The sequence below is a fragment of the Heteronotia binoei genome, unplaced genomic scaffold, assembly GCF_032191835.1.
Source record: "Heteronotia binoei isolate CCM8104 ecotype False Entrance Well unplaced genomic scaffold, APGP_CSIRO_Hbin_v1 ptg000860l, whole genome shotgun sequence".
In the NCBI taxonomy this organism is placed as follows: Eukaryota; Metazoa; Chordata; class Lepidosauria; order Squamata; family Gekkonidae; genus Heteronotia; species Heteronotia binoei.
The window spans coordinates 307,820-335,063 of NW_026800113.1; the positions used below are offsets into that span (position 1 = coordinate 307,820).

General features: G+C 50.3%; 1 protein-coding gene across 1 annotated transcript in view; it reads left to right on the top strand.

The window, feature by feature from the left end:
• Nucleotides 1-27,244, top strand: part of CHRNA10 (cholinergic receptor nicotinic alpha 10 subunit) — a 42,013-nt gene that overhangs the window by 5,693 nt on the left and 9,076 nt on the right. Inside the window, exons 2-3 of the mRNA XM_060263764.1 lie at nt 10,607-10,752; nt 20,583-20,737. Coding sequence (XP_060119747.1) covers nt 10,607-10,752; nt 20,583-20,737 — 301 coding nt within the window. The remainder of the gene's footprint in view (nt 1-10,606; nt 10,753-20,582; nt 20,738-27,244) is intronic.

Here is a 27,244-nt window from a genome sequence, read left to right on the forward strand (position 1 = left end):
TCTTATGTGACACAGAGTGCTGGACTGGAGGGGCCACTGGCCTGATCCAACAGGGCTTCTCATGTTCTTATGTGACACAGAGTGCTGGACTGGAGGGGCCACTGGCCTGATCCAACATGGCTTCCCTTATGTTCTTACGTGACACAGAGTGTTGGACTGGAGGGGCCACTGGCCTGATCCAACAGGGCTTCTCTTAGGTTCTTATGGAACTCAGGTCTAGATCACACAGAACTGTAGAAATATGAAAGGGACCATGGAGGTCATCTAGTCCAACCACCTGTGCTCAGTGCAGGATCAGCCTACGGCATCCCAGACAAGCAGGGGTGGAATTCTAGCAGGAGCTGCTTTGCATATTAGGCCACACACCCCTGATGTAGCCAATCCTCCAAGAGCTTACAAAAAAAGAGCCTTGTAAGCTCTTGAAGGATTGGCTACTCTTGGAGGGCAGCCAGTTTGGTGTAGTGGTTAAGTGTGCAGACTCTTATCTGGGAGCACTGGGTTTGATTACCCACTCCTCTGCTTGCAGCTGCTGGAATGGGCTTGGGTCAGCCACAGCTCTGGCAGAGGTTGTCCCTGAAAGGGCAGCTGCTGTGAGAGCCAGTTTGGTGTAGTGGTGAAGAGCACGGACTCTTATCTGGAAGAACCAGTTTTGATTCCCCACCTCCACTTGCACCTGCTGGAATGGCCTTGGGTCAGCCACAGCTCTGGCAAAGGTTGTCCTTGAAAGGGCAGCTTCTGGGAGAGCCCTCTCAGCCCCACCCACCTCATAGGGTGTCTGTTGTGGGGGAGGAAGATAAAGGAGATTGTGAGCCACTCTCTGATCCAGGGAGAAGGGGTCTGCAGTCTTCTTCTTCTTCCACTTGCAGCTGCTGGAATGGCCTTGGGTCAGCCATAACTCTTGCAGTTGTCCTTGAAAGGGCAGTGGTGTGAGAGCTCTCTCAGCCTCACCCACCTCACAGGGTGTCTGTTGTGGGGGAGGAAGATAGAGGAGATTGTAGGTCGCTCAGAGTCTCTGATTCAGAGAGAAGGGCGGGGTATACATCTGCAATTCTTCTTCTTCTACATCACAGGGGTGTGGCCTAATATGCAACGGAACTCCTGCTGGAATTCCACCCCTGCTGAGAAGTATTCATCCAGCTGCTGCTTGAAGACTGGGCCAGGAGGGGGAGCTCACCACCTCCCCATGCAGCCCATTCCACTGCTGAACTACTCTGACTGTAAAAAAAAATTTCCCTCCTAATATCGAGCTGGTACCTTCCCACCCTTCATTTAAACCCATTATTTCAAATCCTCTCCTCTGCTGTCAACCCTCCTAGGTGGGGGCAGGGGATCCCCTGTTTGGAGGCCCTCCCCCCGCTCCAGGGTCATCAGAAAGTAGGAGGGGGAGAGAAATGTCTGCTGGGCTCTCCATTATTCCCTATGGAGACCCATTCCCATAGGGGATAATGGAGAATTGGTCAGCGTTTATCTGCGGCTCTGGGGTGGGGGGGGCGAAGCTGTTTTTTGAGGTAGAGGCACCAAATTTTCATCATGGCATCCAATGCCTCTTCTCAAAGGACCCTCCAAGTTTCAAAAGGACTAGACCAGGGGGTCCAATTCTATGAGCCCCCCAAGAAGGTGCCCCTGCCTTCATTGTTTCCAGTGGAGTAAAAGGAAAGGTCCCCTGTGCAAGCACCAGTTGTTTCCGACTCTGGGTGAGGTCGCATTATGACGTTTTCACAGCAGACTTTTTACGGGGTGGTTTGCCACTGCCTTCCCTAGTCCTCTACACTTTCCCCCCAGCAAGCTGGGGACTCATTTAACATAAGAACATAAGAGAGGGGGAGGGGGGGGGTTCTATGGCTCACTGGTAGAGCCCTTGTTCTGCACAGAGAAGATTCAGCGGTGTCTCCTATTAGAAAGAATCCCAGGTCTGGGGGAAGATCTCTCTCTGGCTGAGTCCCTGAAATGTCCTTGGGAAAAGGAAAAGTCCCCTGTGCAAGCACCAGTCGTTTCCGACTCTGGGGTGACGTTGCTTTCACAAAGTTTTCACGGCAGACCTTTTTACAGGGTGGTTTGCCATTGCCTTCCCCAGTCATCTACACTTTCCCCCCAGCAAGCTGGGGACTCATTTGACCAACCTCAGAAGGATGGAAAGCTGAGTCAACCTGGAGCTGGCTACCTGAACCAGCTTCCGCTGGGATTGGACTCAGGTCATGAGCAAAGAGTTCAGACCACAGTCCTGCAGTCTTACTGCTCTGCGCCACGGGGCTGCGTTCTTCCAGTGGAGGGAAGGCATTTAAAAAGTGTGCAGTCCCTTTCAATGTGATGGCCAGAACTCCCTTTGGAGTTCAATGATGCTTGTCACACCCTTGCTCCTGGCTCCATCCCCAAAGTCTCCTGGCTCCATCCCCAAAGTCTCCTGGCTCCACCGCCAAAATCCCCAGATATTTCTTGAATAGGATTTGGCGACTGTAATGTGGACTCAAGTGAGAACTGAGTTGGGTGTTCCTGCCAGGCTCATTGGTGCCAGACAGTCAGAGCTTGGGGACTTGGGAACAATGCTGCCCTGCTCCAATCACGGGCCCCCTGCTGGTTTGAATGGACCAATCAAACGCTTGCGTGGGAACACGGGTGTGTATCTAGTTGACCCTGGGGGCCCAGTTAGCCAGTCTTATATGGATGCCTCAAGATGCAGTAATCCGTAAAGAGCTGAGGATTCACCACCACCTCGCCTCCGCCATGCATTGAACCCACCATTATAGCGACCCTATGCCCTCCTCTCAGTGACAGCCTTTCAAATGCACAGGAGGGCCATCATGTTTCCCCCCTCCGCCTCCTCTTCTCCAGACTGAACCTTCCCTCCGCCTCTCCTCGAAGGCTTCCTTGGTCTCCAGGCCGCTGAGCATCCTTGTCACTCTCCTCTGCACCTCATAGATGTTCTGCTCACAGATATATGAACACATGAAGCTGCCTTCTACTGAATCTGACCCTGAGTCCATCAAAGTCAGTATTGTCTACTCAGGCTGGCAGCGGCTCTTCAGGGTCCCCAGCTGAGGTTTTCCATGCCTGCTTCCCTGGACAGTTTTGAGTTGGAGATGCCAGGGATTGAACCTGGGACCTTCTGCTTCCCAAGCAGATGCTCTACCACTGAGCCACAGTCCCATTCATGGCTCCGCAGGGTCTGAAGCTGAGGTTCTTCACACCTATTTGCCTGGACCCTTTTTAGCTGGAGATGCCGGGGATTGAACCTGGGACCTTCTGCTTACCAAGCAGATGCTCTGCCACTGAGCCACAGCCCCATTCATGGCTCTCCAGGGTCTCCAGCTGAGGTTTTTCACGCCTACTTGCCTGGACCCTTTTGAGTTGCAGCTTCCGGGGATTGAACGTGGGACCTTCTGCTTCCCAAGCAGATGCTCTACCACTGAGCCACAGCCCCATTCACGGCTCTCCAGGGTCTCCAGCTGAGGTTTTTCATGCCTATTTGCCTGGAACCTTCTTAGTTGGAGATGCCGTGGATTGAACCTGGGACTTTCTGCTTCCCAAGCAGATGCTCTACCACTGAGCCACAGCCCCATTCATGGCTCTCCAGGGTCTCCAGCTGAGGTTTTTCACACCTACTTGCCTGGACCCTTCTTAGTTGGAGATGCCAGGGATTGAACCTGGGACCTTCTGCTTACCAAGCAGATGCTCTACCACTGAGCCACCGTCCCTCCCCTGCTCCATTCTGCCCACCTCCTTTTCTTTTTCTGAAGTGAGGCCTCCAGAACCACCCCCAGTTCTCCGGGACGGGAAGCGTTTTTTCTGCAGGCCAGTTTGGTGATTTGCTGTCTTCTGAGCATGGGGCAGGGCTCACAGGGGGCGTGGGGGAAGCTGCCTGGAGGTTGGCAACCCAAAAAATTAGCCGAGTCTCCCTCTCCTCTGGGGTGACGTTGCTTTCACAACGTTTTCACAGCAGACTTTTTATGGGGTGGCTTGCCAACGTCACCCCAGAGTCGGAAACGACTGGTGCTTGCACAACGAACCTTTCCTTTCCTTTTCCTCCTCCTCCATTCCAGTTGATCTCCAGGCAACCAAGATTAGCTCCCCCGGGAGAAAAGGGCTACCTTTGATGGACAATCCCCAGTTGGGGGCAGAGGTCTGCTGGGCACTCCGTTGTTCCCTATGGAGACCGATTCCCGTAGGGGATAATGGAGAATTGGTCAGTGGTTATCTGGGGCTCTGGGGTGGGGGGAGGCTGTTTTTTGAAGTAGAGGCACCACATTTTCAGCATAGCATTCAATTCCTCTCCTCAAAGGACCCTCCAAGTTTCGAAAGGACTGGACCAGGGGGTCCAATTCTATGAGCCCCCAAAGAAGGTGCCCCTGTCCTTCATTCTTCCCTATGGAAGGAAGGCATTTTAAAAGGTGTGCTGTCCCAATGTGATGGCCAGAACTCCTTTTGGAGTTCAATGATGCTTGTCCCACCCTTGTTTGGAGGCCTTCCTCCTGCCTCAGGGTTATCAGAAAGTGTGGGAGGGGAAATGTTCGCTGAGCACTCCGTTATACCCTGAGAGCCAGTTTGGTGTAGTGGTTAAGTGTGCGGACTCTTATCTGGAAGATCCGGTGTGGTTTGCCACTCCTCCACTTGCAGCTGCCATAGCTCCCATAGCAGTTGTCCTTGAAAGGGCAGATTCTGGGAGAGCTCTCTCAGCCCCACCTACCTCACAAGGTGGTTAAGTGCACGGACTCTTATCTGGGAGAACCGGGTTTCATTCCCCCCTCCTCCGCTTGCACCTGCTGGAATGGCCTTGGGTCAGGCATAGCTCCCATAGGAGTTGTCTTTGAAAGGGCAGCTTCTGTCAGAGCTCTCTCAGCCCCATCCACCTCACAGGGTGTCTGTTGTGGGGGAGGAAGGAAAAGGAGATTGTGAGCCGCTCTGAGACTCTCTGGAGTGGAGGGCGGGATATAAATCCAATATCTTCATCTACCTCACAGGGTGTCTGTTGTGGGGGAGGAAGGGAAAGGAGATTGTGAGCCGCTCTGAGACTCTTCGGAGTGGAGGACGGGATATAAATCCAATATCTTCATCTACCTCACAGGGTGTCTGTTGTGGGGGAGGAAGGGAAAGGAGATTGTGAGCCGCTCTGAGACTCTTCGGAGTGGAGGGCGGGATATATATCCAATATCTTCATCTACCTCACAGGGTGTCTGTTGTGGGGGAGGAAGGGAAAGGAGATTGTGAGCCGCTCTGAGACTCTTCGGTGTGGAGGGCGGGATATAAATCCAATATCTTCATCTACCTCACAGGGTGTCTGTTGTGGGGGAGGAAGGAAAAGGAGATTGTGAGCCGCTCTGAGACTCTTCGGAGTGGAGGACGGGATATAAATCCAATATCTTCATCTACCTCACAGGGTGTCTGTTGTGGGGGAGGAAGGAAAAGGAGATTGTGAGCCGCTCTGAGACTCTTCGGTGTGGAGGGCGGGATATAAATCCAATATCTTCATCTACCTCACAGGGTGTCTGTTGTGGGTAAGGAAGGGAAAGGAGATTGTGAGCCGCTCTGAGACTCTTCGGTGTGGAGGGCGGGATATAAATCCAATATCTTCATCTACCTTGTGGAGAAACGCCATCTGGGAGTGTTGGTGCTTCATCCAAAAAGGCAGGGATCAGTAAATCCATTCAGCCGGCTTTGTAGCCTTCCCCTCACTCCCCCCCTCCCTTCCAGGGCCAAACCAACAACGCTAGGGGGAAAGTCTCCTAGAGAGACAGGAAGGGCTGTTGTTCTTGCCATGTGCTAGGCAGGAAGAGTTTCTCAGTTTGCAGCAGGCGCTCGGGAAGGGAGGCTGCTTGCCTGTGGGCTCCTGCCTGGGAGGATCCAGGCAGTAAGACTAAGTAAGTCATTTTCTTAGGCAGATCAAGTATAGACCAGGGACAATACGATGCGTTTAAAAACCACCTTTATTTTGTTATGCTGTTTGCTGTGCTTTGCTGTGCGGTGCTAACTTTTTAAAGGCAACTGTTTTTGTTTTGGTGTTTTTCTTTTCCTATATTTTTCTCTTTTAAATAAATGTTTTTTCTGTTTTAAATGCTGGCAGTTCATCTCTGTGCCACATAGATCCCCGACCGCTTAGACCACGCTGTTTTTGAGAAGGGGGCCCCGGGGAAGGGGGGAAGGCATGCAATTGGATAAGGTGCCAATCCTCCAGGGGTGCCCCAAAGAAGCGCTGAGGTCTCTGTGAAACCCAAGTGCAGGGAGGCAGAGGACCTGGAGGCCTGGCCTCACAGCTGGAGAGGGGGATTGGGAGTCCTGTTCCTCTCAATCTGAACCCCGGGACTGAGCAGGTGGTGGCAGCGAGCCCAAGGGGCAGGAGGAGAAATAGCTCCCTCCAGGAGTTGGCGACTCAATAGGGAGCTGACGGGACCGGGTCTGAAGGCAGAATCGGGCTGGTTCCGCCACACTTGGCGGCAGCGGTGGGATAAGAACAAACAGAGAACTTGATTGGCCAGGCATTTTTGTGTTTTTTTGATACGTGCAAGCACCCAGAGAAAGCAACAGCGGTTTTGCTTTATTTTCGGGTCAACTGGAGTAGGGAAAGTTTAGCTAGTTAGGATGGAGCGTGCTAAGATGCTGGAAATCCTGAAGATGACAAAGCCACAGCTCCAGGAAGAGTGTGCAAAGCACAAGCTGGAGTGTGACAACATGACTGTAGTAGATATGAAAGACCTCCTTTTGGAGTATCATCAGCATGCAGGGGCACTTGCAAAAATGGCCCCCACCCAGTCAGAAGTAACCTTGCAGCTACAGTTGGAACTGGCAAGAATACGTACCAAGGCGTACCAAGAGCGCAGAGAGAGAGAGGAACGACAAGCAGAGAGGGATGCGATCCGCAGACAGGAAGAAGCAGAGATCCGCCGGCAGGAGGAAAAAGAGAGAGCTGATATTCGCAGACGGGAGCAGGAGGAGCAACGTCGCCATGAGCTTGAGGTGCTACGTCTGGAAGCTGAACTAAGCAAAGAGATCCAAGTCACCCCCAAGGACTTTGCAGTGTACCAAGAGGGAGAAGACCCCTCCATGTACCTCTCCAACTTTGAGAGGGCAGCCAAACAGTGGGGGATTGCAGAGGAGGACTATATGTCTTACCTCTGCAGCAACCTGACTGGAGAGCTTTCAGCCATCTATTACAGCATGCCTGTGGAAGATGGGGGGATAACTTTTGCGGCCTATAAAGCCACTGTGTTTAAAAGGTTTAAACTGGGGCCAGACCACTCCCGAAGGCAGTTCAGGGGTTTGGCTCCACAAGAAGGTAAATCCTATTCTGAATGTGGGGTAATGAAGGAACAGACAGTTCCAGTGCTATTGGGTCGGGATTTGTTGGTGGGCCAGTACTCTATCAATGCTGTAACCCACAGCCAAACCCTCAGGGGGAAGTGGGAGGAGGAAGGCAACTTTAAGGAAGCCACCTCACCACCAACCAGGGAGGGGGAAATAGCCCAGGTTATTGAGGACGAAGAGAGGGCAGTCACCCAGGAGGGGGAGGGCCAGCCTATCTCAAGCCCTGGAGGAGGGTGTTCCCAAGGGGAAGAGGGGTGTAGCTTTCCCCAAGTGCAGCAAGAGGCTGTGGATGTTCCTAGCAAGGAAAGGAACCTGTCTAGCATAAAGGATGTGCATGCTGAAGAGACCAAGGTGGAGAGTGGAGATTTCACAGGAGGTTCTGAGAGCAGCAAGGCTAATGGGGGCTCAGAGGAGCACATAGCTGAAGGCTTGGGGGAACGGGAGCGGTTCCAGAAGGGGGTCCGGAGCGGCCTTAGGTTGGAACCGGTTCACCAAGTAGCTGTGGATCAGGAAGTGGGATCGTCCGAGACGCTCTCAAAACAGGTCGTCTTGAAGCAGGGCAGACAGGAATCCTGGGAAGCTGTGGGACCTTCCAGGCAGGAAGGGGGTCAGTTGGGTAGTACTGAAAAACCAACCGGGGGGACTGAGAACCCAAGCCAAACCCTCAGGGGAAGGTGGGGGGAGGAAGGCAACTTTAGGGAAGCCACCTCACCACTAACCAGGGAGGGGGAGGACCAGCCTGTTTCAAACCCTGCAGGAGGGTGTGCCCAATGGGAAGAGGGGTGCCAAATTCCGCAAGGGCAGCAGGATGCGGTGGAGCCGTCCAGGCAGGAAGGAGCTCAGTTGGCTGACACTGAAAAAGCAACTGAGGGGGCGGAGAACCCAGATCCAACTTTGGCTAAGTGTTCTGGAAACAGTGGGACTAGGGGTGGCTTGAAGGAACAGATGATAGGAAGTCTGGGGCAGCCAGAAATGTTCCTGTCTGAGGTTCAAAGTGACCCTAGGCTGGATCCACTGTGTGAGATGGCAAGGGACCAGAAAGTGGAGTTCCCAGAAGCTGAGACAGGGGATAGGGTGAGGGATTTCCTGCCCCTTCATACTGGTGAATGGAAAGTGGAATGGGGGGGACCCCATGTGATTGTGGATGACCTAGGCGATGCTACTTATGTGGTGGCTATGGAGAAAATGGGAAAGGCAGTTGAAGTGGGGCAGGTGAATATCCCACAGCCCTTCTCTGCGAGGTCCATGGTGTTGCACATAGGTAGGAAGGAAGGAGACACAAAGAAGCTGGGACAGCAATTGTTTGGAGCCCCAGAGGTAGTTTTCTGGGAGGACAGAGTGGACAGAGGGAACATTCCACCAATGAGGGATAAAGAAGCAACTGTGTGGGAACTGGGCAGTTTCCAACTTCAGATGTGGGGCCAGGAATTTGCTCCTTTGATGGGCCACTCACCCCAGCCACAGCAGCAACGGAGGGAGAGCACCAAACTCCAGAGGTGGTCCTGGGAGACGGAGGAGTACATCTTAAAGACTGGACATTCCTTCTGAATGCAGCAATGCGACTTGTTGGCCAGAAAGGACATGAGCACCTAGGGTGCTGGACTTTGTGTATTATTGGAGAAATACCTGAATGTTTGTGTAATGTTTGTGTAATATTTTGGTTAATGGGTTTCTCCTTGTTTGTTTGGATTCTGCTACGGGGTCACCTCTGTAGGAGGCAACCCCTCCGGCTCAGAATTTAAGGAGGGGGACGTGTGGAGAAACGCCATCTGGGAGTGTTGGTGCTTCATCCAAAAAGGCAGGGATCAGTAAATCCATTCAGCCGGCTTTGTAGCCTTCCCCTCACTCCCCCCCTCCCTTCCAGGGCCAAACCAACAACGCTAGGGGGAAAGTCTCCTAGAGAGACAGGAAGGGCTGTTGTTCTTGCCATGTGCTAGGCAGGAAGAGTTTCTCAGTTTGCAGCAGGCGCTCGGGAAGGGAGGCTGCTTGCCTGTGGGCTCCTGCCTGGGAGGATCCAGGCAGTAAGACTAAGTAAGTCATTTTCTTAGGCAGATCAAGTATAGACCAGGGACAATACGATGCGTTTAAAAACCACCTTTATTTTGTTATGCTGTTTGCTGTGCTTTGCTGTGCGGTGCTAACTTTTTAAAGGCAACTGTTTTTGTTTTGGTGTTTTTCTTTTCCTATATTTTTCTCTTTTAAATAAATGTTTTTTCTGTTTTAAATGCTGGCAGTTCATCTCTGTGCCACATAGATCCCCGACCGCTTAGACCACGCTGTTTTTGAGAAGGGGGCCCCGGGGAAGGGGGGAAGGCATGCAATTGGATAAGGTGCCAATCCTCCAGGGGTGCCCCAAAGAAGCGCTGAGGTCTCTGTGAAACCCAAGTGCAGGGAGGCAGAGGACCTGGAGGCCTGGCCTCACAGCTGGAGAGGGGGATTGGGAGTCCTGTTCCTCTCAATCTGAACCCCGGGACTGAGCAGGTGGTGGCAGCGAGCCCAAGGGGCAGGAGGAGAAATAGCTCCCTCCAGGAGTTGGCGACTCAATAGGGAGCTGACGGGACCGGGTCTGAAGGCAGAATCGGGCTGGTTCCGCCACACACCTCACAGGGTGTCTGTTGTGGGGGAGGAAGGGAAAGGAGATTGTGAGCCGCTCTGAGACTCTTCGGAGTGGAGGGCGGGATATAAATCCAATATCTTCATCTACCTCACAGGGTGTCTGTTGTGGGGGAGGAAGGAAAAGGAGATTGTGAGCCGCTCTGAGACTCTTCGGTGTGGAGGGCGGGATATAAATCCAGTATCTTCATCTACCTCACAGGGTGTCTGTTGTGGGTAAGGAAGGGAAAGGAGATTGTGAGCCGCTCTGAGACTCTTCGGAGTGGAGGGCGGGATATAAATCCAATATCTTCATCTACCTCACAGGGTGTCTGTTGTGGGGGAGGAAGGGAAAGGAGATTGTGAGCTGCTCTGAGACTCTGATTCAAAGAGAAGGGCGGGGTATAAATCTACGGTCGTCGTCTTCTGTGGAGGCTCGTTCCCATATAACATCTCTAGTCAAAGAGGGGCTCCTGCCAGATGCTCAACTTGAATTCCTACATTGAGGGGAAACTTATATACATTGTGATATCGTAGTCTAGTCTTGAAGTTACTGTGGCCAGGTGGGGGCAGGTGGCCAGATCCCCTGTATCAAGGGAAGGGGCTGTTTTCCGAGCCAGGCGGAATGGACGGGGATGCACCGCAAGCTGCTCTCCACATCTGGGGATGTGTGTTTGTGCCCAGCCTGACGCTGCTTGTTTCTCTCTCCCGTCCTCGCCAGAGTGTTCAGGAGCCCAGGGCAGGTTTGCCTACAAGCTGCTCAAAGACTTGTTTGCCAACTATTCCAGCGCTCTGCGGCCGGTCGAAGACACGGACCAAGCTCTCAACGTCACTCTCCAAGTCACGCTCTCCCAGATCATTGACATGGTGAGGATCCACAGGAGTGGGCATTGCGGGGTGTGTGTGTGTGTGTGTGGTAAATGGGTTCCCCCTTGAACCTCCAAAAGAAAAACAAAGTCAGCCAAGTAGATCCTTTCTAAAGGTTTTACTGAACATAAGAACATAAGAGAAGCCATGTTGGTTCAGGCCAATGGCCCATTCACTCCAACACTCTGTGTCACACAGTGGCGAAAAAAACAGGTGTCATCAGGAGGTCCATCAGCGGGGCCAGGACACTAAAAGCCATCCCACTGTTGCCCCCCCAAGCACCAAGAATACAGAGCATCTCTGCCCCAGACATAAGAACATAAGAGAAGCCATGTTGGATCAGGCCAGTGGCCCATCCAGTCCAACACTCTGTGTCACACAGTGGCCAAAAAACCCAGGTGCCATCAGGAGGTCCATCAGTGGGGCCAGGACACTAAAAGCCCTTCCACTGTGCCCCCCCCAAGCACCAAGAATACAGAGTATCCCTGCCCCATGTTGGGTCAGGCCAGTGGCCCCTCCAGTCCAACACTCTGTGTCACATAAGAACCTAAGAGAAGCCATTTTGGATGAGGCCAATGGCCCACCCAGTCCAACACTATGTGTCACACAGTGGCCAATATATGTGTGTGTGTATATACACACACACACATACATACATATACACAAACATACACACACACACACATATATATATATACAGTGGCTAATAGCCACTGATGGACCTCTGCTTCATATTTTTTATCCAATCCGCTCTTAAAGCTGGCTATGCTTGTAGCCACCGCCACCTCCTGTGGCAGTGAATTCCACACGTTAATCACCGTTTGGGTGAATAAGGACTTCCTTTTATCCGATTTAACCCGACTGCTCAGCAATTTCATGGAATGCCCATGAGTTCTTGTATTGTGAGAATGGGAGAAAAGTACTTCTTTCTCTACTTTCTCCATCCCATGCATAATCTTGTAAACCTCTATCATGTCACCCTGCAGTCGACGTTTCTCCAAGCTAAAGAGCCCCAAGCGTTTTAACCTTTCTTCATAGGGAAAGTGTTCCAAACCTTTAATCATTCTAGTTGCCCTTTTCTGCACTTTTTCCAATGCTATAATATCCTTTTTGAGGTGCGGTGACCAGAATTGCACACAGTATTCCAAATGAGACCACTCAATCGATTTATACAGGGGCATTATGATACTGGCTGATTTGTTTTCAGTTCCCTTCCTAATAATTCCCAGCATGGCGTTGGCCTTTTTTATTGCAAATGCACACTGTCTTGACATTTTCCGTGAGTTATCTACCACGACCCCAAGACCTCTCTCTTGGTCAGTCTCTGCCAGTTCACACCCCATCCACTTGGATTTGTAGCTGATATCAGCAAGAGGTCAGAATACAGGTGAGCTCGGCTCATTAACAAAATTCCATGCAATTTATCCTGATCCCAACCCATAGGCCCCTCCCCTGCTGTCTCATTGGATGAGACAACAAGGTTTGTAACTTTCTGGCACGCCTTAACGCGCACAATTGACATCTCAACTCCATAATATGAACCCCCACCTTCAACGTGTATCCCACGTCCATGCAAATGAAGCAATTACCTATGCTGGGCGTGAAACCTGAGTTCAATCCCCGGCGGAAGCTGGGTTTTCAGGTAGCCAGCTTGAGGTTGACTCAGCCTTCCATCCTTCCGAGGTCGGTCAAATGGGGACCCAGCTTGCTGGAGAAAAGCGTCGATGACTGGGGAAGGCAATGGCAAACCACCCTGTAAAAAGATGTGCCGTGAAAACGTTGTGAGAGCAATGTCACCCCAGAGTCAGAAACGACTGGTGCTTGCACAGGAGACTACCTTTACCTTTTTAATCTATATCTTAAGGAGCCCCGCGGTGCAGAGTGATAAAGCTGCAGCACTGCAGTCAGAGCCCTCTGCTCACTACCTGAGTTCGATCCCAGCAGAAGCTGGGTTCAGGTAGCCAGCTCCAGGTTAATTCAGCCTTCCATCCTTCCGTGGCCGGTCAAATGAGTCCCCAGCTTGCTGGGGGGAAAGCGTAGATGACTGGAGAAGGCAACGGCAAACCACCCCGTAAAAACTCTGCTGTGAAAACATTGTGAAAGCAACGTCACCCCAGAGTCGGAAACGACTGGTGCTTGCACAGGGGACCTTCCCTTTGCCATTAAGCATGGTCCCACTTTTATTTCTCGCTGCCAAGATGGCCTTGAGATGTGTCAAACTCTGTCTTACACAGAGACTTCACTATAATACATAGCATCCCTAAGTTCCGTTCCTGCTTCTCTGTTGGCTAAAGCCCACCCTTACACATTGGGTTTTACTTCAGCTCAAATGTCGAAATGATTTCCCTCAGGGGGAAAGCAGGCAGGCTGATAAGTTTCAAGGGCTCAATGCCCTGGGAGTGAAATAGGCAGGCCTTGAATTCAGCAGGAGCTCCCAGGAGCACAGCTCCTGAACCTTTCTGAGGGTTCCCCCTCTTCCTCCCCACCTCCCTTGTCCATTGAATAGCAGGTGCAGCTGCATAACAATCCCTGGATTAGGAGAGTGGGCAGCCAGCCAGCCACCCTGGGCTTTGCCACGCCCCCAGCAGCCCTCATTAGCCCTGGAGAAGCCTCCCCACCCTTTCTCCACTTCTGTTGTGAGTTTGGGCAGCAGGTGATTTGCTGGCCTTTTGACTGGGGGCGGGGAGACCAAGGAGCGCCCCAGGGGAGTGATGCCTGCTTGGACTGGCTGGATTTCTAACCAGCCTATGCAGGCCTCACCTGCCCAGGGCTCTCCTTTCTTGCATCCGGTTGCTTTTGGCTGGTGGAGAAGAAGAAGAAGATATTGGATTTATATCCTGCCCTCCACTCCAAAGAGTCTCAGAGCAGCTCACAATCTCCTTTCCCTTCCTCCCCCACAACAGACACCCTGTGAGGTAGATGAAGATATTGGATTTATATCCCGCCCTCCACTCCAAAGAGTCTCAAAGCGCCTCACAATCTCCTTTATCTCCCTCCCCGACAACAAACACCCTGTGAGGTGGGTGGGGCTGGAGAGGGCTCTCACAGCAGCTGCCCTTTCAAGGACAACCTCTGCCAGAGCTATGGCTGACCCAAGGCCATGCCAGCAGGTGCAAGTGGAGGAGTGGGGAATCAAACCCGGTTCTCCCAGATAAGAGTCCGCACACTTAACCACTACGCCAAACTGGCTCTATGCTAATGAGCACCACCTATTTTTCTACAAAGGAAAAGGAAAGGTCCCCTGTGCAAGCACCAGTCATTTCCGACTCTGGGGTGACGCTGCTTTCACAACGTTTTCACGGCAGACTGTTGACGGGGTGGTTTGCCCTTGCCTTCCCCAGTATTCTACACTTTCCCCCCAGCAAGCTGGGGACTCGTTTGACCGACCTCGGAAGGATGGAAGGCTGGGTCAACCTTGGGCCGGCTACCTGAATCCAGCTTCCGCTGGAATTGAACTCAGGTCGTGAGCAGAGAGTTCAGATCGCAGTACTGCAGTACTGCTGCTTTACCACTCTGTGCCACGGGGCTGCTTTTCTACAAACATTTTCTACAAAACAAACCCTTTAAATAGGAATTTCTGAAAAAGCAGTTAAGGAAAAATGAAAAGGGGATTGAGCAAGATAACGGCTGGAAAGAGGTGAAGTCCTCGTTGGCATCTTTATATTATCCCTTTATGCTGCCACAGTGATACATTCAACTCCGCTATAGTGCTCAGATATGCAGATGATACTGCTCTAATGGCAGAAAGTGAGGAGGACCTAAAGAACCTCTTGTTGAGGGTGACAGACGAGAGCGCAAAAGTAGGCTTGAAACTCAACATCAAAACAACTAAGATCATGGCATCTGGTCCCATCATACCGTGGCAAATAGAAGGGGAAGACATGGAAGTAGTGACAGACTTCACATTTCTGGGGTCCAAGATCACTGCAGATGGTGGCTGTAGCCATGAAATTAAAAGACGTTTGCTCCTTGGGAGGACAGCTATGGAGAACCTGGGCAGCATAATAAAAAGTAGAGATATCACAAAAGTCCATACAGTCAAAGTGATGGTATTCCCAGTAGTAATGTATGGCTGTGAGAGCTGGACCACAAGGAAGGCCGAGCGTAGAAGAATAGATGCTTTTGAGCTGTGGTGCTGTAGAAGAATCTTGAGAGCCCCTCCGACTGTAAGAAGATCCAATCAGTCAGTCCTAAGGGAAATCAGCCCAGACTGTTCCCTGGAAGGTCAGATCTGAAGCTGAAGCTCATATACTTCGGCCACCAAACGAGAAGGGAGCATTCACTGGAGAAGACTCGAGAGTCCCCAGTACTGCAAGAAGATCCAATCAGTCCTAAGGAAAATCAACCCAGAGTGTTGCCTGGAAGATCAGATGCTGAAGCTGAAGCTCAAATACTTTGGCCACCCAATGAGAAGGGAGCACTCCCTGGAGAAGACCCTGATGCTGGGAAAGACAGAAGGCTTTGGGTTGAAGAAAGATAGATGATAGATAGATAGATAGATAGATAGATAGATAGATAGATAGATAGATAGATAGATAGATAGATAGATAGATAAATTTATTGTCATTGTTCTCAACAAAAAGAGAGCAACGAAATGAGGTGCTCTTCCACAAAACATACCAACACATCAAACACACATATTCATATTCATACCATTCTATCTATCTATCTATCTATCTATCTATCTATCTATCTATCTATCTATCTATCTATCTATCTATCTATCTATCTATCTATCTATTACAGGGAGCCTGACCTGTATGGAGCGGGCCGAAAAGGAAATTTAACTATGGGAGTTTGTTATCGCCCACCAAATCAAAAGAGAGAGGACGATTATAATATGATGGAAGGCTTAAAGTTAGCGGCTAAACGTAAAAACTGTGTCGTAATAGGTGATTTTAACTACCCGCAGATTGATTGGGTCAATATGTGTTCTGGTCGAGAGAAAGAGATTGAGTTTCTAGATGCTCTCAATGACTGTGCTATGGAGCAGATGGTCTCAGAACCTACCAGGGGTGGGGCGATCCTGGATTTGGTCCTAAGTAATGCCCAAGACTTGGTGAGAGATGTAAAAGTGATTGCGCCGCTTGGGAGCAGTGACCATAATGTTATTGATTTCACCGTTTGTATAAATAGGGAGTTGTCCAAAAAGACCGCCACAACCACGTTTAACTTTAAAAGGGGTAAATACACTGAGATGAGGAGGCATGTGAGGAGGAAACTGAAAGGAAAGGTACATACGGTCAAAACCCTTGGGGAAGCTTGGATGCTATTTAAAACTATAATCCTAGAAGCTCAGATAAAATACATACCACAAGTTAGGAAAGGCACAAACAGGCATAAGAAAAGGCCTGCGTGGTTAACAAACAAAGTAATGGAAGCTGTAAAAGGTAAGAAGGACTCCTTTAAGCGGTGGAAAACCAGTCCAAGTGAGATTAGTAAAAGGGAACACAGGCTGTGGCAAATCAAATGCAAGACTGTGATCAGGCAGGCAAAAAGGGACTATGAGGAGCATATTGCAAAAAACATAAAGACCAACAATAAAACTTTCTTCAAATATATTAGAAGTAGGAAACCAGCCAGGGAGGCAGTGGGGCCCTTGGATGACCATGGGGTAAAAGGAATACTGAAGGAGGATAGGGAAATGGCTGAGAAGCTAAATGAATTTTTTGCCTCCATCTTCACTGTGGAAGATAAGAACTTTTTGCCCGCCCCAGAACCACTAATTTTGGAAGGGGTGTTGAAAGACCTGAGTCAGATTGAGGTGAAAAAAGAGGAGGTCCTACAATTGATGGACAAATTAAAAACTAATAAGTCACCGGGTCCGGATGGCATACATCCAAGAGTTCTGAAAGAACTCAAAGTTGAACTTGTGGATCTTCTAACAAAAATCTGTAATCTTTCATCGAAATCTGCCTCCATTCCTGAGGACTAGAAGGTAGCAAATGTCACCCCCATCTTTAAAAAAGGTTCCAGAGGAGATCTGGGAAATTACAGGCCAGTCAGTCTGACTTCAATACCGGGAAAGTTGGTAGAAACCATTATCAAGGACAGAATGAGTAGGCACATTGATGAACACGGGTTATTGAGGAAGACTCAGCATGGGTTCTGTAAGGGAAGATCTTGCCTCACTAACCTGTTACATTTCTTTGAGGGGGTGAACAAACATGTGGACAAAGGAGACCCGATAGATGTTGTTTACCTTGACTTCCAGAAAGCTTTTGATAAAGTTCCTCATCAAAGGCTCCTTAGAAAGCTTGAGAGTCATGGAGTAAAAGGACAGGTCCTCTTGTGGATCAAAAACTGGCTGAGTAATAGGAAGCAGAGAGTGAGTATAAATGGGCAGTCTTTGCAGTGGAGGACGGTAAGCAGTGGGGTGCCTCAGGGCTCGGTACTGGGTCCCATGCTCTTTAACTTGTTCATAAATGATTTAGAGTTGGGAGTGAGCAGTGAAGTGGCCAAGTTTGCGGATGGCACTAAATTGTTCAGGGTGGTGAGAACCAGAGAGGATTGTGAGGAACTCCAAAGGGATCTGTTGAGGCTGGGTGAGTGGGCGTCAACGTGGCAGATGCGGTTCAATGTGGCCAAGTGCAAAGTAATGCACATTGGGGCCAAGAATCCCAGCTACAAATACAAGTTGATGGGGTGTGAACTGGCAGAGACTGACCAAGAGAGAGATCTTGGGGTCGTGGTAGATAACTCACTGAAAATGTCAAGACAGTGTGCGTTTGCAATAAAAAAGGCCAACGCCATGCTGGGAATTATTAGGAAGGGAATTGAAAACAAATCAGTCAGTATCATAATGCCCCTGTATAAATCGATGGTGCCGTCTCATTTGGAGTACTGTGTGCAGTTCTGGTCGCCGCACCTCAAAAAGGATATTATAGCATTGGAGAAAGTCCAGAGAAGGGCAACTAGAATGATTAAAGGGCTGGAGCACTTTCCCTATGAAGAAAGGTTGAAACGCTTGGGACTCTTTAGCCTGGAGAAACGTCGACTGCGGGGTGACATGATAGAGGTTTACAAGATAATGCATGGGATGGAGAAAGTAGAGAAAGAAGTCCTTTTCTCCCTTTCTCACAATACAAGAACTCGTGGGCATTCAATGAAATTGTTGAGCAGACAGGTTAAAACGGATAAAAGGAAGTACTTCTTCACCCAAAGGGTGATTAACATGTGGAATTCACTGCCACAGGAGGTGGTGGCGGCCACAAGTATAGCCATCTTCAAGAAGGGTTTAGATAAAAATATGGAGCACAGGTCCATCAGTGGCTATTAGCCACAGTGTATGTGTGTATATAAATTTTTTTGCCACTGTGTGACACAGAGTGTTGGACTGGATGGGCCGTTGGCCTGATCCAACATGGCTTCTCTTATGTTCTTATGTTCAAAAGAAGAAGGGGACGGCAAAAGAGGACATGGCTGGACAGCGTTACTGATGTAACAAACACAAATTTGAGCAGACTTCGGAGGATAGTGGAAGACAGGAGGGCCTGGCCTTACTCTGTCCATGGGGTTGCAAAGAGTCGGACTCGACTGTGCGACTGAACAACAACAAATAGTGCTCTTCCTGTGTTGAATTTACGATTGGACTGTGATATCATTAGCAGAACTTATTTTCAGAGCTCATTTGCACAGGCCACATACCCCTGACATTACCCGAAGGATGACTCAATTATATCAGCTCAGCCTCTGCTTTAAAATGCTTCATGTGTTAACCTGACTCCCATCATCCTTTTTTAATTACCTTCTCCTAATTGGCCCCAGTGGCAGGATGAAGATTTCCATCTGTCTGCCTTAGATGTTTTGGTTATCCCCCCCCCCTTTGTTGTGGGGGAAAATATTCGAAAGTTTGTCAAACCTTAGTGTTCAGCAAAATTCTCCCAGGGGATTTGAACAAGGGAGCCCAGAAGCAAGGTGGGGTTTTTTTGGGGGGGGGGGGGGGAGGGAGGTAAGAAAGAAAGAGCACGATAAAATTTGTGAGCTCCTGCCCAAAACGAAATCTGGTGATTGCGCTCCATCTGTAACTTTACTGTATTAGTGGATACTATAAGACCGCTTACCTGATTCCATAACTAGATGTTATTCTTATCTCTTGACAAAGGAATATATCTGAAATGTGGTTATCGAACCACCATAGAGATTTTCAAGAGGTTCTCATATTTAGTATGGAATTTTTGGCTTAGATGCATTTTGGAATCAGCCTTTGATACTGTTATTTGCATTGCATCCTACTGATAAAGACCTGCTATATGGGATCACCATAAATTGACATATATTGAACTCATCTCCCGTTGTCATTGACAGACAATCTCACATTTTGACATGCTACTGTTTTGTTGTTCGCATGCTCATGCTACTCAGATCAAAGGTTTGCTCTGTTTGTTAATTTTACTATTCTGTCCTTGTACCATTTAACATTCTAAACCACTGCCTACCAGATAATTTCACTTCACTGTCGTTGGTTCTTAAATCTGTACCATGTTGCATTGTGGGCCACTGCCTACCAGCTCTGTGTGGCTTTGCTCACTGTGCTGGATTCCTCATCTGATGAAGTGTGCTTAAGAGCACAAGGAAGCTGACGTTCTAAATAAAAAGGGGTTGGTCCTGCTTTGTTCAACTGCTTCAGACCAACACGGCTGCCCACTTGGAATCTGCCATATGACTAGTTTTGGGAATCCCTTGTACATTGTTTGGGAATCCCTTGTACATTGTTGGAAGTCATCTTTAAGGGGAGCCAGTTTGGTGTAGTGGTTAAGTGAGTGGACTCTTATCTGGGAGAACCAGGTTTGATTCCCCACTCCTCCACTTGCAGCTGCTGGAATGGTCTTGGGTCAGCCAGAGCTCTCTTATCTGGGAGTACCAGGTTTGATTCCCCACTCCTCCACTTGCACCTGCTGGAATGGTCTTGGGTCAGCCAGAGCTCTCTTATCTGGGAGAACCGGGTTTGATTCCCCCCTCCTCCACTTGCACCTGCTGGAATGGCCTTGGGTCAGCCAGAGCTCTCTTATCTGGGAGAACCGGGTTTGATTACCCACTCCTCCACTTGCACCTGCTGGAATGGCCTTGGGTCAGCCAGAGCTCTCTTATCTGGGAGAACCGGGTTTGATTCCCCACTCCTCCACTTGCAGCTGCTGGAATGGCCTTGGGTCAGCCAGAGCTCTCTTATCTGGGAGTACCAGGTTTGATTCCCCACTCCTCCACTTGCACCTGCTGGAATGGCCTTGGGTCAGCCAGAGCTCTCTTCTCTGGGAGAACCGGGTTTGATTCCCCACTCCTCCACTTGCAGCTGCTGGAATGGCCTTGGGTCAGCCATAGCTCTGGCAGAGGTTGTCCTTGAAAGGGCAGCTGCTTTGAGAGCCCTCTCAGCCCCACCCACCTCACAGGGTGTCTGTCGTGAGGGGGAGAAGATAAGGAGATTGTAAGCTGCTCTGAGTCTCTGATTCAGAGAGAAGGGCGGGGTATAAATCTGCAATTCTTCCTCTTCTTCTTCTTATGTAGTTTCCTTAAAGATTTTTTACCTTGTTGGAGGTGGACTGTATTGTGATTTATTGAATTCCTTTTGGACCGAGTTTCTATTGGATTATTGTGTGACCTCTTACACAATTCTTTGGTTCGTTATGTTCTTGATTATTACAACAGCCCTTGTTTATGAATTGTTTGGGAAGCTATTTTTTTTTCCATTCTTTCTCTAACTTCCCTGCTCTGTTGGGTTTTTTCCCCCACCTGGAGGCTGGCATCCACAGATCCCCCCCCCCCCAAAGCCATTTGTAAGAAAAGCCAGCTGGTCCTTCCTGGCTGCCTCTGAGCGACTCTCTTGAATTTTGCAGGACGAGAGGAACCAGATCTTGACGGCTTACCTGTGGATCCGGCAGGTCTGGGTAGATGCCTACCTCGCCTGGGACAAGGAGACCTATGATGGCATCGACACCATCCGGATACCGAGCAGCTACGTCTGGAGGCCGGATATTGTCCTCTACAACAAGTAGGTCTCCCTCTATGGGTTGCTGTTTGGTATCCAATATCCTGAGACTCAGAGTTTGCGTGTGTATAAAGCCCCATCGAGTTTCATCTGACTTCAGCAAGGAGCTTTCAAGGCAAAGGAGAAGCAGAGGTGGTCATCCATGGCCTTCCTCTGCAGAGCCTTGCTTGGGGGTCTCCCTTCGAAGACTTATGGTGACTCCAGCAAGGCCAGTGAGAAGCAGAGGTGGTTGGCCATGGCCTTCCTCTGCAGAGCCTTCCTTATTGTTCTCCCTTCCAAGATTTATGGTGACCCCAGCAAGGGGCTTTCACGGCAAGTGAGAAGTAGAGGTGGTTGGCCATGGCCTTCCTCTTCAGAGCCTTCCTTGGTGGTCTCCCTCCCAAGACTTATGGTGACCCCAGCAAGGGGCTTTCAAGGCCAGTGAGAACCGGAGGTGGTTGGCCATGGCCTTCCTCTTCAGAGCCTTCCTTGGTGGTCTCCCTTCCAAGACATATGGTGACTCCAGCAAGGGGCTTTCAAAGCAAGTGAGAAGTAGAGGTGGTTGGCCATGGCCTTCCTCTTCAGAGCCTTCCTTGGTGGTCTCCCTCCCAAGACTTATGGTGACCCCAGCAAGGGGCTTTCAAGGCCAGTGAGAACCGGAGGTGGTTGGCCATGGCCTTCCTCTTCAGAGCCTTCCTTGGTGGTCTCCCTTCCAAGACATATGGTGACTCCAGCAAGGGGCTTTCAAAGCAAGTGAGAAGTAGAGGTGGTTGGCCATGGCCATCCTCTTCAGAGCCTTCTTTTGTGGTCTCCCTCCCAAGACTTATGGTGACCCCAGCAAGGGGCTTTCAAGGCAAAGGAGAAGCAGAGACGGTTGGCCATGGCCTTCCTCTGCAGAGCCTTCCTTGGTGGTCTCCCATCCAAGTACCCACCCTGCTTAGTTTCTGAGATCTGAGGAGAGGGGGCTATACCACACCACTTTTCCTCCCCCAGAGAGTTAAAACGGCTTTATTAAAAGGGCCGGCAAATGCACAGAGGAGAGTGGGCCTGTCAACAGGTGTGTACGAGAATGGGAACTAAATGGACCCTCCAGGCTGAGAGGCAGTGTACCTGAGCACCCGATGCTGGGAATGAAGAAGAAAAGAGACCTGTTGCAGGAACCTCATGGGCTCAATAGACCCGTGGTCTAATCCAGCAGGGCAGAGCTTATGCAGCTCTCCCAAGATGTGATCCTGCCCCAGCTGGTTCCAGAAATGAGACCTCGGGATCCTTTGCCATCTGCAAGCAACAGCCGCCTATGAACAAGATATGACCGGGCTGGGTGAAGGAGTTTGCAAAAGCCCAGCAGCTGCACTCTGGGGCTCAGGGCCGCACCTTGGGGCCCTCTGGGGTATGAGTGGGTCATGCCTCACGCTCAGTTGCTGCCAGGCCCCTTTTATAGTTTAACACAACAAAAAATGCAAGCGAGTGACCAATTCACTAAGAAGTATGTAGAAAGTAAGAAGTATGGGGGGGTGGTGGGGGGTGGGCTCCCTCTGGGAATCCTACCCCCCCAGGGAAAGTGCATGCGCAATACATAGCCTCTCCTCTCCCGGTGTAGTGAACGCCGCGTGGTCACTGTCTGGCTATGCCTGGCAGATGGTCACTGCAATGGCCTCTCCTGCATTACTGCATCCGTAGCAACACCTTCTCGCTGGTCCCCCCCGTTTTCACAGAGTTTGCTACGTCATGGTGCGACCGAATTGTCCGGCGGTATAACCGGATGGGCAGGCTGGGCCCACCAACTTCGTCAGCCTAAGAGAAGGAAAACTCTAACATCAAACCCGGGCAGATAGAGCTCGTTAATGTAACACCTACCACCTGGAGGACTCACTGCCGGCGTCCCGGCTTACTGGGCCATGGCAGATGACCCCCAGGTGAAAGGGTGGAGCCAGTACCGCGCACACTGCGCTTCACCTAAAAAATTCCTCTGCGCAGGCCTGAAGGGCATATCCACACACACAACTCACAACGCATCAAGTCCTGCAGCGATAGGCAAGGGGCGAAACGGCAGGTGGAAGGTGCCACTGGAAGCCGCAGTCCCGATCCTGCATGTAGGCGGTTCAGGATATTGGTCGCCTGATGCTAACCCGGAGACGAAAGCATCTTTCGGCAGCACCCTGAACGACCAAGCAGCCTTATCTAGGGACAGCACTGCTTGCTCCACACGGAGAGGGGCCTAGAAAAGGTGGCCTAAACAAAGCTCGTCTCCCCCACCCCAGCTGGCTAGCCGCGGTCAACGGGCATCCTTACTTGCGGTCGAAAAATAACAACAAAGAAAAGGCATGCACCTGCCTCACAAAGTGTGCAAAGACTAAAGCTTGCGTGTTGGAACATCAGAACCATGCTTGACACAGTAGGCAGCGGTCGCCCTGAACGACGCTCTGCTCTAGTTGCCCACGAACTTCTCAGGTTGAATATCGACATAGCAGCTCTCAGTGAGGTCCGTTTCCCTGAGGAAGGTAGTCTTCAAGAACACGGTGCTGGCTATACCCTCTACTGGTCGGGTAAGTCAAAGGCTGAGAGCCGCCTTTCTGGCGTTGGCTTCATGGTCAGGAACTCCATCGCCTCCAAACTCGAAAACCTTCCAACAGGTCACTCAGATCGCATCATGTCCATGCGCCTCCCACTTCAAAACAAGCAGCATGCAACACTCTTCAGTGTGTATGCCCCAACCCTTCAAGCAGATCCTGCAGAAAAGAACAAGTTCTATGCTGATCTACGCAACCTCGTACGGAAGACCCCTACAGAGGACAAGGTGATCATCCTTGGCGACTTCAATGCCAGAGTAGGTAAAGACTCGGAAGCCTGGAAAGGAGTACTTGGCAAACACGGCATTGGCAACTGCAATGACAACGGGCGCCTCCTGCTAGAATTCTGCATGGAGCACCAGCTCACCATCACCAACACTATCTTCCAGCAGAAGAACAGTCTGAAGACAACCTGGATGCACCCACGGTCCAAGCATTGGCACCTTATCGACTACATTCTGGTGCGCCAGAGAGACCTTCGAGATGTCTTACACACCCGAGTAATGCCCAGCGCAGAATGTCATACGGATCATCGTCTTGTACGCTGCAATCTCCGTCTTCACTTTAAACCCACACCCAGGAGAGGAGGTATCCCTCGGAGGAAGTTTCAGGTTGGCAGCCTCCAGTCAGCCGAAGTTAAAGCTGCCTTCCAGGCAAAACTCCAGTCAAGAATTGAGGACCTCAGTTGCCCCACAGACCCTTCTCCAGAAGCACTCTGGGAACACCTAAAAACTACCGTCCTGCAGATCTCTGAAGAAGTCCTCGGGTTCTCCACAAGGAAGAACAAGGACTGGTTTGATGAGAACAATCAAGAGATCCAAGAATTACTGGCAAAAAAGAGATCTGCCTACCAAGCACATCTTGCTCAGCCCTCCTGTCCTGGGAAAAAAGCAACCTTTCGTGCTGCATGTAGCAACCTCCAGCGCAAGCTTCGAGACATTCAGAACGAGTGGTGGACCAAGCTTGCAGAGAGAACCCAGCTGTGTGCAGACACTGGTGATTTAAGAGGGTTCTACGAAGCCCTGAAGGCAGTATATGGTCCATCATATCAGGCTCAGAGTCCCTTGCATAGTGCAGACGGCCAAGTGCTCCTCACAGACAAGGCATCCATACTGAACCGGTGGTCGGAGTATTTTCAGGTTCTCTTCAGTGCCAACCGCGTAGTTCAAGATTCAGCAATCCACCTCACCCCACTTCAACCGGTGAAAACAGAGTTGGATGAGATCCCCACCCTAGAAGAGACTGTTAAAGCCATCCAGCAACTGAAAAGTGGCAAGGCAGCAGGAGTTGATGGAATTCCACCAGAGATCTGGAAGCATGGGGGCACAGTACTACATAGCTCACTTCACAAAGTACTTGTCACCTGCTGGGAACAAGGCAAATTACCACAGGACTTTCGCGATGCAATCATCATCACCCTATACAAGAACAAAGGGGAAAAGTCAGACTGCTCCAACTACCGGGGGATAACCCTGCTCTCCATCGCAGGCAAAATCCTTGCCAGAATACTCCTGAACAGACTGGTGCCCACCATTGCAGAAGAACTCCTCCCAGAGAGCCAGTGCGGCTTCAGAGCTAACAGGAGCACCACCGACATGGTATTTGTTCTCAGGCAGCTCCAAGAGAAATGCAGGGAACAGAACAAGGGTCTGTATGTGACTTTTGTCGACCTTACCAAAGCTTTCGATACCGTTAGCAGAAAAGGCCTGTGGCAAATCTTGGAACGTTTAGGATGTCCCCCAAGGTTCCTCAGCATGATCATCCAGCTACACGAAGACCAGCGAGGCCAAGTCAGACACTGCAACGACCTCTCGGAGCCCTTCCCAATAGGCACAGGTGTAAAGCAAGGCTGCGTTCTCGCGCCAACTCTCTTTACGATTTTCTTTAGCATGATGCTTCAAAGAGCCGCAGTAGATCTAGATGAGGACGATGGTGTCTACATCCGCTATCGCACCGATGGCAGCCTGTTCAACCTGAGGCGACTAAAGGCCCACTCCAAGACAATGGAAAAACTCATCCGAGAGCTACTGTTTGCTGATGATGCTGCACTCGTCTCCCACTCGGTATCAGCTCTGCAGCATATGACGTCCTGCTTTGCAGAGGCTGCCAAGCTATTCGGCCTAGAAGTTAGTCTGAAGAAGACAGAAGTTCTCCACCAGCCTGCACCCCAGGAAGATTATCACCCTCCCTGCATCACTGTGGGTGAATCAGTTCTGAAGACAGTCCAGCAGTTCAGCTACCTAGGGTGCATCATCTCCTCAGATGCCAAGATCGACAAGGAGATTGACAACAGGCTGGCAAAGGCAAACCGTGCATTTGGCCGACTGCACAAAAGAGTGTGGAGCAACAAGCATCTGAAAAAAGGCACAAAGATCAATGTTTACAAAGCGGTTGTGATGACAACCCTCATCTATGGCTCCGAATCGTGGGTTTTATACCGTCATCACCTGCGACTCCTCGAGCGCTTTCATCAGCGCTGCCTTCGCACCATCCTCAACATCCACTGGAGTGACTTTGTGACCAACACTGAAGTCCTCAAGCGGGCAGAGGTTACCAGCATCGAGGCACTGCTGTTGAAGACGCAGCTGCGCTGGGCAGGGCATATTTCTAGGATGGAAAACCACCGCCTTCCCAAGATTGCCCTGTATGGCGAACTCTCCACCGGCCATCGAAATAGAGGGGCACCAAAGAAGAGGTACAAGGACTCCTTGAAGAAATCCCTTAGCACCTGTCACATCAACCATCACCAGTGGTCTGACCTAGCCTCAGATCGCAAAGCATGGAGGCACACCATCCACCAGGCTGTCTCTTCCTTTGAGAACACACGCATAGCTGGTCTTGAGGACAAAAGAAGATTGAGGAAGAATCGCACTGCTACAGCACCAACCCCAAATCAGACTTTTCCCTGCAGCCGCTGTGGCCGGACCTGCCTGTCCCACATTGGTCTTGTCAGCCACCAGCGACCCACCAGCAAACCCTGCACCCTTCTTAAATCTTCGTTCGCGAAGCCAAGCCGAGAGAGAGAGAGAGATGTAGAAACCAGTCCCAATGTCCAAAAGATGTACATTCAAGTCCCAAAGCAGTGCGGTGAGAAGCCTATCGATGAAGTACTTGTTTCTTTCCAGTCTTCATCAGACCTGGGACCAGTATGAATTCAATTATATAGATTTTTTTACATAATTTTCAAAAAAGAGGGACGCAGAGCGTCTCCAGCAGCAGTTTCACATCGGCTACAGCTCCGTATGTGGCTTCTTGTACTGAGCTGTAGCCAATGTGAAACTGCTGCTGGAGACGCTCCGCGTCCCTCTTTTTTGGAAATTGTGTGAAGAATCTATATAATTGAATCAATATTGGTCCCAGGTCTAATGAAGACTGGAAAGAAACAAGTACTTAAATCGATTGGCTTGTCACCACACTACTTTGGGACTTGAATGTACATGTTTTGGACTTTTGGACTGGTTTCTATATATCAAAGATTTCAGGTTTTCACGGCTGGTGACATCATTAGGGTTTGTAGAATCTTTCGGGATCAAGTGCTGTGTTCTACTGGAGAAAGTTTTCCTTCCAGACATTGCAGTATCAACACCCGTCTCACCGAACACAAGAGACACTGTCGCTTGTTTCAGCCAGAAAAATCAGCTGTCGCTGAACATGCACTTCAAGAAGGAGACCACGTCATCCACTTTGAAAGAACTGAAGTCCTTTCTACGGTCTCACATTATCATACCCGCCTGAACAGAGAAGCTATTGAGATTTACAAACACCAGCACAATTTTAACAGAAAGGAAGAAGGCATTTTCATCCACCAATCTTGGTACCCAGCTCTGCAAAACACCCTACAGACTATAAATTGCAGAAAGTCTCAGAACAACCAGCAAATTCCACAGAACAATCAGCACAGTCAACAACCATCTTCCTTATCTTCACACCCCTTCCAACCTTCCCAGCAATTAACACAGAA